At 33.2% G+C, this 12504-nt stretch overlaps 1 protein-coding gene across 2 annotated transcripts; it reads left to right on the top strand.

Moving 5' to 3' along the window:
• The first annotated feature begins 204 nt into the window (after positions 1-204).
• LOC113765245 (polyubiquitin-like) lies at positions 205-3347 on the top strand. 2 transcript variants are annotated; one of them, XM_027309360.1, is made up of 3 exons: positions 205-418; positions 1550-2221; positions 3004-3347. In XM_027309360.1, the coding sequence occupies exons 1-3, from the start codon at positions 368-370 to the stop codon at positions 3052-3054; spliced, it is 774 nt and encodes a 257-aa protein (XP_027165161.1). In that variant the 5' UTR covers positions 205-367; the 3' UTR covers positions 3055-3347. The 2 variants fall into 2 exon arrangements, with proteins under 2 accessions (XP_027165161.1, XP_027165160.1); XM_027309359.1 differs by having other exon boundaries at positions 208-418; positions 1550-3347.
• The last annotated feature ends 9157 nt before the right edge of the window (positions 3348-12504 follow it).

Genomic DNA, 12504 nt, shown 5'->3' with positions numbered 1-12504 from the left:
TTTTTTTTTTTTTCCCATCAAAATTTTACTGGTTGCCTTTCCTGCAAAAGAAAAGGGAGTAAGAATCTTGATTGGTGGACTAAATTCTTTTGGGCAATTAAAATTCAAAATCCTTTACAGCGCAAACAGAAAGGTGACGAGTTCTAAACACACCCCGCAACACCCCCACCACAAAAACAACCAGTCAAATGCTGAAGACTTCTCTTATAACCAAACCAGTACAGTTTAGTAATCAAAGCAGTCTACAGAATTTGATCCATTTTAGGCTTTTTCCCACTTCCTCTTAGCTTCAGAAAACTCCTTCTTTCATCTCTTTCTCCAATTGATTGCAATTCTACCATTGGGCTGCAAAGAAAATCCTCCATCTATGGAAGCAGGCCAATCATCACAACACAACGATGGAGATGAAGAAGAAGAGGTTAAAGTTGCAATCTTTCTGCTCTTCTTTTGATAATACGGCACCTTTTTTTACCTCTGCTTATAGGCCTGTACATAAGTATGACCTTGATCATGGTACCACGTTTGTTGTCTGTTAGTATTTGTAAGGAAATGTGGAAAAACAGAAAGAACTACTTAATCCCATTGTAGTAAATTGCTTTTTACATCATGGGTTATCTCAAGTTTGCAGCTTTGTATGTTTGTAGAACCTTGATCATGGCGCTACTTTTTTTTTTTCTGGTTATTTTCCTTTTCTGGTTTTTATTTGCACAATATAAAGGAAGTGAAAACGCATTATTGTAGAAGGCTTTTTATATTGTTGATTTTCTCAAGTTGGTTGCTCTTTTCCTTCTGATTTTGAAATAAGCACGTAACTCTCTGTTCCTTTGGCTTCTATAAACTAAGCATTGCATGTTTTGGGTTTTAATAATGAAGAGTTGTCAAACTTATTTCTACTTTCTGGGAGCAAAGTGGAGTGTTTTTTTTTAAAAAGACTAAAATAAGTGCGTATTGGCTAAATTAAAATTTAAAACAAAAGAAACGACCAAAAAAGAAATTTTTTTTGTTTGGGGGGGGGGGGGGGTTTCTTTGTGGACTTTGTAACATAATCAATTTTTTTTTGGTGTTAGACATGGAATTTGAGGCCATAAAGTTTTGGGTTGCTTTGTAAAAGTATTATTATTTGAATTGAAAAAGTGGCTTCTAAGGCATGGAAACTGTGCAACATTGAGGTTCTAGGCAATCGTACTTGTGTTACTATCTTAGTCTACTTCTCATTGAAATACACATTTTTTTACAACTGTTGTGACTTGCATTGAATTGTGGATGGAATTTTTTAATGTTTCTCTAGGTGGTTAAGAAGCAAATGTATGCAGTAACTTAAAAATTGAAAAGTCAGGCTATTGTGGAATCAAGCAAAGGAAAATTTTCTAAAGGACCTAAGGACCTAGTTAGTTTGCTTTCTAGTGGCAAGCATAGAAGAATTTGCTTCATCCAGCATAATCTAGTGCAATGTGAATTCTAGTGCTTATTTTGTCACTTTGCCAATGGAACTTCAATTCACCAAATAATTCTCTAACCTATCTTTGTTTGTTCTCTCTGTATCTCGCAGATGAACATATACCTGAAGGTCATCAAAACTGTTGCTGTGACTGTAAAGAAATCAGCGACTGTCAGAAGTGTCAAAGAAAAGTTGAATGACAAGGAAGGCATATCCGAATGTCTTCAGCAGGTTTTCTACAATGGCAAAAGGCTTCGGGATGACCAAAAGCTACTCAGTAGCAACATTCAGCAAAATTCCACTCTCCAGCTCTTTGTCCAGAATTTTATGCCAATAAGACTGTTCATTAAAGTGCCATCTGGTCAGAAAATTATTGAGGTTGAAGCTAGGACTTGTGATACCATCCAGAGTTTCAAATGTTTGATAGCAGCCAAAGAAGGGATCAATTCACAAGACTTCAATCTGATTTATGCAGGAAAGCTGCTTGACGATGAGAAGACTTTAGGCTTTCTTGATATTCAAAAGGAGTCTACCATTTATATGGTGATTACTCCAAGGGATCTGTTTCCAGTCTCTCTTAAAATGCCAACTGGAGAAGTCGTGAAGTTAGAAGTTAAAGGGCTGTACACTGTTCATGATGTCAAAATTATAGCTGAGAGTTTAGTTGGTTTCCCCCTAAATGAGATAACTTATCATGGAGAGGAGCTTGAGAATCCAAAGACCCTATCTTCTTTGGGCATTACAGCAGAATCTGTGTTAGAGATGTCACCTCAACGTATTCAGGTATTTATCAAGAACTGTTGTGGCAAAACAATGACTATTGATGTATGCCTTGAGGATTTAGTGAAAAAGGTCAAGGACAAGATTTTTCATAAACTACGATTGCCGGCTGATGTTCAAAGTCTAGTGTTTGAGGGAAAATCTCTAAATAATAGTCGGACTTTGGCTAGTTACAACATCCAAAAGCACTCCACCATTCAGTTGGCTCTCTGCCGACCATCAGTACAGCCTGACTACGCACCATCATTACAGCGCCAGTTCAAATTATCAGATATTGGAATTTCTTCACGAGACTTGCCAAGTTCCATGACTATTTCTCAACTGAAATATATGATCCAGATTAAAACTAGTCTGCCTGTGAAGTCATTATCCATTGCTGGAGACATGTTGCTAGATAAACTATCTATTACCAATTATGGTATCAACAAAAGGACAGTAGTAGTTGTTGGGTGGGATGCACTTTGAGAGTTCAGTTGCAGTTGTGTCTTCCTTTGTTTTCATGTCAGAAATCCTAGTTGATGAGTGACAAAGAAAACATGTCTTGTGCAAGGTTACTGTCTTAATCTTCATTTCTTTCCAATATGGGCAGTTCCTCCTCTGAAGCCTGTCTAGCATTGGAGTTTTGTCATTAGTTAGTGTAAAATGACCCAGATTAGCCATTTGTGAGGAGGTTTAGAAAATGTGATATGGGCATATGTCACTTTCCAACTTCAAAATATTCAGCACAGATGGGTATCCGATTTGATTTTCCCACTTTATGTTTTTCCTCATCTTGTTCTCTGCAGGAAAATCACCAAGTTATGAATTTTGCTTCTTCGTGGATCTCAGCTACATGATTCACTCTGCAATCACGAGACTGTTATCTCAGCTATGTGAATCTTAGTTTGGCAGTATCGAAGTGGTTATGTGAATTACCCCTGGACAAGAATATGTTCTTAGCATGTCTCCTTATGGAGTTGCTGAAAGAGGTTGACAGGAGAGACCAGTATCTGTAGCTTTTTCAGCTTGCTGATCCTTCTTTAATGCTCTTTCAATGTCTTGATTTTTCTTGAAATCTGCCTGCAGTTTTCATTGTGTGTATATATGCTTGTTATGAATTAACATAGATACTCTGCATATTTGTGATGAATTTCTTTTCCTTGCCTAGATTAGGGAGAAACAAATACGAAGGATGGCATGCAAAAGAATGGCAGAGCGCTTTTTTTTTTTTTACCTTCATCGGGCTAACTCTTGCAGATATAATACGCTAAGCACTGAATTGCAGAGAAATTGAAGACCACAGCAGTACTATTAGACAGAATAAATAAACATATGTCTTGAGCATGTCCTAGAAAATGGAATTTCTTCCTAGTTTCTTCATAGAACACAGCACTAACATTTGACAGAATCAAGTTGAAACATCCGCTGGGCTCTTCTTTTCAACTTTAAGGAAATCAAAATTGTCATCATCCAAGAGGGCACGTTGATGTAGGGGCGGGCATATTCTTCTTGGAAATCTTGCCGATCGCCAATGCTAACAGGCTATTAATCGTTTACAGACTGGGACCAAAGGAAAAGAAAGGAAAAAAAAAAGAGAAGGAAGCAGCCGAAAAAGAGAATGTCACACATTGGAAAAAGACTGCTGCAGTTTCCAAGTTGATGAAGAAAATCTTTTACGCATTATTCATGTTCAAACATAAATATAAAGCAGACTATGAATTAATCAAAAGCACGAAACCAAGAAGAGAAAACCTAAACAAATGGCACCATTTCTCAGAGTTAATTGCAACATGGCCCTTCAAGAACTGTTCGTATGCCATGTGCCCGCAAACTTTCTGTTTGAATTGCTATTTTTAGAAATTTTTGTAGGAAAAGCGATAGTAATTTGATATATACATATATATATATATATATATATATATAAAAGGTAAAAAAGTAATTGAAAAATGTGTTTACGAAAAACGTAAAAATCTTTTTACAAAAAATTACAATCCAAACAAATTGTTTAAATTAAAGAATGATAGAATCTACAAGATCCAACTTAACTAATAGGGACATTAATCAGATGAGACTTAAAAGTCCTTAATTTGACTCTAAAGCCTTCCTCCTTCCACCCTCGGACTCTAAAAAAAAAAAAGAAAAAAAAGGATAGAAGCCCTTGATAGAATGACGCCCAATTGCTATCACAATGACAATAAAAGGAAACGAAAAAAATTAGTCCATAGCATAACTGTATTGAACAATTGCTGGGAATTGCACATGGTGTAGAAACTAATTTGCAAATGCAATAGTGTAATACAATGGACACTAAATTAAAGAGAAATTGAAGTATTAATGAAATTTGAACATGAGCTTCATATTACAATTTTAACATCGGGTCTGTGGACATAATAATTAATTTGTCCTCAATTGTAAGCTTTAATTCAAGCATGAACAGTTTAACTTTGATGTTTAACAGCATGAGGTCGATGATCAAACAGTCATGCTGGTTAGAAACTAGCTGGTCAGAAATATTAGGGAAGGCGGCCAGTTGAGTTTGGTATCCTGCAACACATAAAGAAAAATGCCAATGAGTACTTATTCGAGAAGCCAGAATGCAGATAAGAACCACCTCACACTACCAAATTGCAGAGATAGTTGAAAACAAAAGAGAAAGACTTGCAGCTGACCTGATTTTTGGTGAGTCTTATTGAAGAGAAATTGTAGCTACATGGTGGACATGGAAAAAAAAATCTACAACGTCTTAGTTCCCTCAATAAAATCATTTCAACAGCGATTATTTCCTGTAGTGTTGAGATGAATCTCAATCCATTTATCTCTCAACTTTTGACAGTCTGTGACCTCAAGTTTCAAAAGATTGCTCATAGCTCCGTGGTCAATCCTCCACTTCTCTAAGTTGTGCAGTCCATAGAGCTCAAGTAAAATAAAAGCTCTAGAATTTCAATATCGTAGCTTCTTCAAAATTGACCCATGGTTTCGAACAATAATTGGTTTAAGAAGCGAAAAGTACCTAATTTGCTTTAAGATAATGTTAACAATTGACAATGAAGCGTAGTCTAGTCAAGGTGAAATTGAGAGGTCACAAATTTGGGTTATGAAGGGGCAAGTGAAAACCACTATTGATAACACATGAACGAAGATGTTAACTTGAGATACTAGTAGATAAGAGCACGCACGCACACATATATATAAAGGAATTTGGGACAGAATTGCATTCTTCACTAAATGATCTTGCACGACGATTTGTAGAGAAGCAGAATTTGTACTTACTAGTCTTGGATTCTTGACAGCTGATGTGCTCAACTTGTGATAATCTGTTGGGAAACAGGAAGTTTGGAATTCACAACTATAATCTGTTGTGAAATAGAAGGTTTGGGGTGTGAATTTGCAAGGCTTAAACAGGATTTTGCTTAGAAGATGGACAACATATAAATGAAGAAACTTTTTGTACAGCCTAGCTTAGGATGTAGACTCACCCCCAGACCGTGAATGTAATCTAAGCATAAATTCAGTAGAAGAAAGTAGTCGTGATACAAGGGGAGAATTTGCTTTTCCTCAGTAAGGGAAAGACACGTTGATTTTATTCAAAAGAAGTACGTGAATTATAATACTTAACTAGTTTTATACCCATTCGTTGAACGGGAATCGTCGAAAAAAATAAACTATTTAGTCAATTTTATAAAAATGTCGATATAAAATACAAATTTAATGTATAATCTATTATAACTTGTCTTAAGTATATTACTATATGCGCATTGTAATATAAAGTATTCTTATAATATAAATTTGAACATCTAATTCAGTGAATAATAATTCAAAAATGAAAAAAATAACATTCAACAATACCATAACATTCAAAAACTTGAAAATAAATAAAAAAATGCAGTAAATAGTATAAAATAATATTCTACTCTTCAGAAGCTTGTTTTGTTTTTCTTCTGTTTGAACATTCTCCTCGATTTGTCCGTGCAACTCAGCATTTATTGATTTTCCATTATCACTGCATGATAGCAAAGTAGGATTTAATTAGCCACACTATTTATGGTATTTGATGTATTAAAGTGGGTAATAATTTTATAGTAAATTGTATTTGTAGACTTAGTTGACTATATATGATGCCCATGACAATCTTGTTGCGTTGACCCTTGAACACCAACATACATAAATTTCGCAAAAGAAACCAAAATAAATTTTCCCCTTTGAGTTCATGATCACTCAAGAGGCATAGGCCAAATGCTTATAATATGAATATTTAACAGTAGTGTCAAACATAGCAAAAAAAATTCAACTAAAGTAACTAACAGTAATAATAGCTAAAGACACAAATTTCGTGAAGAAATATCTTAGTCAATTGATTATTAAAAATTTAAGAACAACATGGGACGTAATCAACAATAGCATTTACTTCCATAAAATTCTTACATCTGAAGATGAACATTTTTTTTAAAAAAAGAATCTTTTGGCTCGCTGAAAACAATTTCATTACAAAAATTCTGGACAACAAAACCCATGAAAATTTATATATATGAGGTGAAAATTTGATTAAAAAATATTTACGAAAAACATACGTAATTTTTGAAAAAAAAATGGCAATCCATGCAAAACCTCGTTAGTCAAGGAAGTTGTTCATCTACTGAATCAACAACTATTTATTTAGTTTTTACTTAGCATAGTTGCATCATTTTTGAATTTTTCATTCATCTTGTAAACTTGAATCTTTCAGCAATTGTTTGTTCTCATTTTTTTGACATGTTTATAAAATGAAAATTATCATGCATTCGAAACGGCCCAATAGGATTCCGTTTTAGTCAATGTCATAAGATTGATCTTCGCATTAATCAGTCAAAAGAAAGACTCCAAAGCTATCCACAGAACGGGTGCACCCATTTCAATGTACTGACGCGTGCATGACTGCATGTGCGATTCCCTTAAAGCTTATTTCTGATTCGATGCATGTGACCAATTAAAGAAATTCGATGGAAATTCCATTTGACAAATTTTCAATGGATCTTGCTCATTTTGTCATGTTCAACTTACAAAGAGCAGGTGGCATAATTTTATTACTCAATTATTTAGAGTTATCTACTTGGGACAGTAAAAAATTTATTTTACCCAAAGTGGTCTTTGAACCAATTAAAATATATAACATTAAATCAATTACATTTTGGGACTGAAAACGTGCATGTTAAATCAATTCCTATGTCTTCATACAAAACAAACAGAAAATAAAACAAAAAATAAATAAAATTCAAGATATGTTACTAAATTCTTACAATTGAAGATCAACATGCCTTTTATTAAAAAAAAAATATGTATTGAAAGAAGATGTATCTGATAATCAAGAGGAGTGGAAACTCGATGCTTTAATGTACCAACCGCTTGCACTGAAAATACCTAACCATGAATTTGATGCTTGAAATCAATATATTAGAGGTTATATGTAGTGTAGGCATAAGAAATAAGAATTGATAAGGATATAAAGAGATATTGATAAGAATATTAAAAGTAGGTTTATCTTGATTTAAGTTGCTTAAAATACATAACTTTGGGTAGAAAATAAGAATCTTATAATATTAAGAATTCTTATAGGAAATAAAACCACAATCGTCCAAATAACTATTTTTTTTTGAAGAAAAGATGATTTATTAATTGAAATTAGTTACTTTTCTACTTCTTGTAGTGATAACAATTCTTATCAGACTAAGAATTGATATATCTTATCGGACCAATCATATAATATAGGAAATAAGAATTGATATAAATCCAAACAAAAAAGGAGCAAGCCACATAGGAAACTACTTGCCGTCTCGTTAAGCCACGTAGAAAAGAAAAAACATGAAGCGATAAGAATGAGGATACGACTTTATTATATATATTTATGATTAGCTTGATTCCACAAAAAATATAAACTTAAAAACAGAAACAAAGGATTATTTAGGGTAAAATACATAAAACCCCCCTGTGGTTTACCTATTGTACATAAAACTTCCTCAGTATTTAAAACCCACACATAACCTCCCTATACTTTGGACTTCTTTGGAACTTGGATGAGAAGCATCCAAACTAACAGAGTTTGTGATACACGCGTGTATTAAGTGAGTTTCAAGTGACATTGTCAAGGACAATTCAGTATTTTGCAGTTTTTTGTCATTTTCTTTTTTATTTCCTTTCCTTTTTTGGGTTTATTTTCCTTCTCCATTTCTTCCCTGCTCACAACCAAACTGGTCAATAACACCAAAATGGTCAACGACACCGGTGAATACCAATCATCATCAGTACCACCACCGATCACCAGTAGCTCCACCATCGCCACCAATCACCAGCAACTCTACCACCAATCATCACTAATTTCAACGCTCAATGATCCCAAAATAACACCAAAAAATTTCCAATTAGATAGAGCGCAAAATAACAACAAAAATTCTCAATCTAATAGTCTCAAAATATTAACTAAAAATTCTCAATCAATGATCCCAACCTAACACCAAAAGCCTTCAACATATTAATCACATAGTGGCTCTGCTATCAACTTCAAATTAATCCCAAATTCAATAGAAATATGAATAGCAAAATTAGATCTGACGATGGCCATTTGTCGGTGGTGTCAGTTGAAGGACGGATGGAAGGAAAGGAAAAGGGAAGGAAAAAAAGAAAAATCAACTGGCGGGCAAGGAGGAGAAATCGAGGTCCACTGCCTTCATGTAATTGGAGAGTGAAGACCCTCTTGGCTTGCTTGGAATACTGAGAGACAGAGCCTCCTAATCAACTGCGATGGGGCCGAGACCTTCGAACGATTGGTGATGAAGATACAGACGAAAGAGCCGGTTTTGTTGCCTAAGAAACTAATGATTCAGAGGAGAAAGAGACTAAGATTTAAGTTGCTGCTTAGATTTAGGTTCTTAATTTTACAGAAGAACACATGAAAAAATCATGAGTCTAGATCGGCGGTGATAGAGATGCTGTTGAAAATGAAGATGGCGAGATGGTGATAGCGAGATGATGGCAGCAATGAAAGGGTGGTGTTGGCTGGATTGATGGGCAAGAAAAAGAAGGGAAAATCAATGGAGAAAGGGAAAACAGAAAAATGTTCTGAAAAAAAGGAAAAAATAAAAGCCCAGAACGTTTTGACATTTCCTTGAAGAAGATGATACTTCTTATAAAATTTCAAATGAGCCCCTTAGTTCTACCTTTGTTTCAAATGAAGGAATAAAGTTTTTAAAACTTTAATTGAGCCCTAAGTTAACCTTTGATTTAGTTTGGAAATAGGGTTAATATAGGAAATTTACATCTTTCCATCAATTTGGATGATTTCTGTCCATTATCCAAAGAAGTCCAAAGTATAGGGAGGTTATGTGTGGGTTTTTAAATAATGAGGAAGTTTTATGTACAATAGGTAAACCACAGGGGGTTTTATGTATTTTACCCTATTATTTATTAATCCAACTTTTAAAAATTAAATTCTGTGGCCTCTTTCTTTTTTTTTTTTTGGTAGTTAAAGATTGACGATATGTACTGAACTTCACTGTGCAACCAAAGCATTAAATTTGTTTGGAAGTTGATATAGTTTACTGTAAGAGAAGAGGTTTTGCTTTTTCTTTCTTCTTCTTCATTTTTTTTAACGTAAATGTAGTGAAACAATGAACTTGTGCCTCGCATTTCTAAGTAGTAAGATGGCGCAGTTAAAAGAAATATTGAAGCAAAAAGCAAGCATCTGCTTAACAGGCAGAAGTGCAAGTGGGTGTGTGAAATGACTAACCTATCGTTGGTATAAAGAGGATCACACTTTACAACCTTCTAACTCCATTTAGAGAAGGCAAGGAGTTGCCAAATCTCAAGCTAATATGTGGGTAAATTTTGAATGGAATTTGCTTCTTCCTTCCTTGGTCTCCCAACTTAAATTTTGCCTTGGAAAAAATATTAATTTCTCTAAATATTTTTAGAATATTATTAAATTTGTTGATATTCAAAATTTAGTTTCCTTTTAAATGCTTTATATTGTATATTATCTTCTTAGAATTTTGTGTATTATCTCCAAGGATATCCCACTATTAAACATGTATTATGATTAACATTTGTAATTAATTGGCTATTTCATTTGGTAAAGTCAAATTTGCAGTATGTTCATATTGATAGATACTTTTCCTTATGTAGGGTGATAAGAAAGAGAATATAGAATCATAGGTTACAATGCAAATTTAACATACTAATGCATATTTTAATTCAATACTCGGTACATGATTTTCGCACTATATTTTGTGGATTTGATTTTATGGGTGTTTTCTTAAAATTATCTTCGTAACGAAAAATTTGTTGTTAGACAACTTTGGCTTATTATATTTTGGATTAAATTGCTAGCGGATATTGAGTGATTAAGCCAAAGAAATGGAAAAAAAATTAATTCGCAATTCATTATTTTCAAAATTACACTCATTAAAAAAAAATTTAATTTACTGCCACTATTTCGTCCAATGTGTTTATAGTTTATAGTGGCAGCTTTCACTTGGCAATTCCAATGTGTAAAAGCGATCGATGATGGTTAGGATCATAAAGCATGTTGAATTATGAACTGCAGGGCTGATCGATGAACAAAATGTTCTGGGCATACCATAAAGCAGATGTAGATTAATTACCTGAAATTTAGGAACTTCTATCTATCCTGCAAATAAATTTTCTTTGAGAAAAGGGCGAGAATGGACCTAGGTAAATGAACGAAATCATTGGACATCATATGATTTGATTGAACAATTGCTGGAAATTGTACAGTCTCGAAACTTTTTACAACAGCAATGGGCACCAACTGAAAGTGAAATTTAAGCAAAAAACAAATTTGTATGATGTTACAATTTTAACAACTAGTTCATGGATATGGTAATTATTTTACACTATTACATTGTAAGCACGAATTATCTAACTTTGATGTTCAACAACATGAGATGGATAGCCAAGCAGTCGCACGAGTACCATGCATAATGTATAACCAGCAAGGAAAAGTATAAGCAGAAGAAAAAGAATCCACAGATGCTTGCTTGTTAGAAATTCTGAAGGAAACCAATTGGGTATCCTGCAATTCATAAAGGAAAATGCCAATTAGTATCCATTCACTTACCTAGAATGCACATAAATAAAATCACCCGGTGCTAACAAATTCACAAATAAAGCATATATTTGTTACCTTGTACTTGGATGGTCGTCAGCATGCCTGCAGCATCTTCTGCAGACCAGAAAAAATTACACAAAGAGTAAATTAAAGAAACAATAGAAGTTACGAGTCCGAATAATACAAAAAAAATATGATCATCTGATAATGATCCTATCTGCAAATTAAGCTGTAATAGTTTAAACAAAACTGGATGATCTACTGAATATCATATTTATGCAACCTAATCATTATCATTATCATTATCATTATCATTACTATATAAAAAGTATGAATGTTGGTATTAAGGAGTGCAAGTGTAAGCACTTTTTTATCTTAATTTTTGTTATTCCTAAATTACCCTCATGTCTTTTAATTAGAATTATTGCATTTTAAGTGGCACTAATTAAAAGAAATAAAACACTCCAATTGATTACATTTTAATGGTATTGGTAATTATAATTAAAAATTTCTTATTAAAAACTATTTACCTATCCTTGGACTCCATCTCCTATTATTATACGTATCAAAATTTCTTAATTGAAGCATGAAAAATTTCTCATTAGTCATTAGTTGAAATTGTTAAAAAAATCAATTTCAAAAAATAGATATTCTCTAGAAAATGGAGAAACATATATATACAATAAAAAGTATGAATGTTGGTGTTAGGGAGTGCAAGTGTAAGCACTTTTTTATCTTAGTTTTTGTTATCCCTAAATTACCCTCATGTCTTTTAATTAGAATTATTGCATTTTAAGTGGCACTAATTAAAAGAAATAAAACACTCCAATTGATTACATTTTAATGGTATTGGTAATTATAATTAAAAATTCCTCATTAAAAACTATTTACCTACCCTTGGACTCCATCTCCTATTATTATACGTATCAAAATTTCTTAATTGAAGCATGAAAACTTTCTCATTAGTCATTAGTTGAGATTGTTAAAAAAAAATCAATTTCAAAAAATAGATATTCTCTAGAAAATGGAGAAACATACAATGACAAGAAAAACCCTTATTCATCTGTATATCTTCACACAAATATCACGAGAAAATTTTACAACTATACACTTTTACCAATATGAAGAATTTTTCACGTTGCACCCAATAAAATTTCAATATACAAAAAATGATGACACCGTTATAACTGAAATAGCAGTATTAAACTAG

This window comes from Coffea eugenioides, chromosome 3, assembly GCF_003713205.1.
Source record: "Coffea eugenioides isolate CCC68of chromosome 3, Ceug_1.0, whole genome shotgun sequence".
Lineage (NCBI taxonomy): Eukaryota > Viridiplantae > Streptophyta > Magnoliopsida > Gentianales > Rubiaceae > Coffea > Coffea eugenioides.
This window is presented reverse-complemented; position numbering and strand designations above follow the sequence as displayed.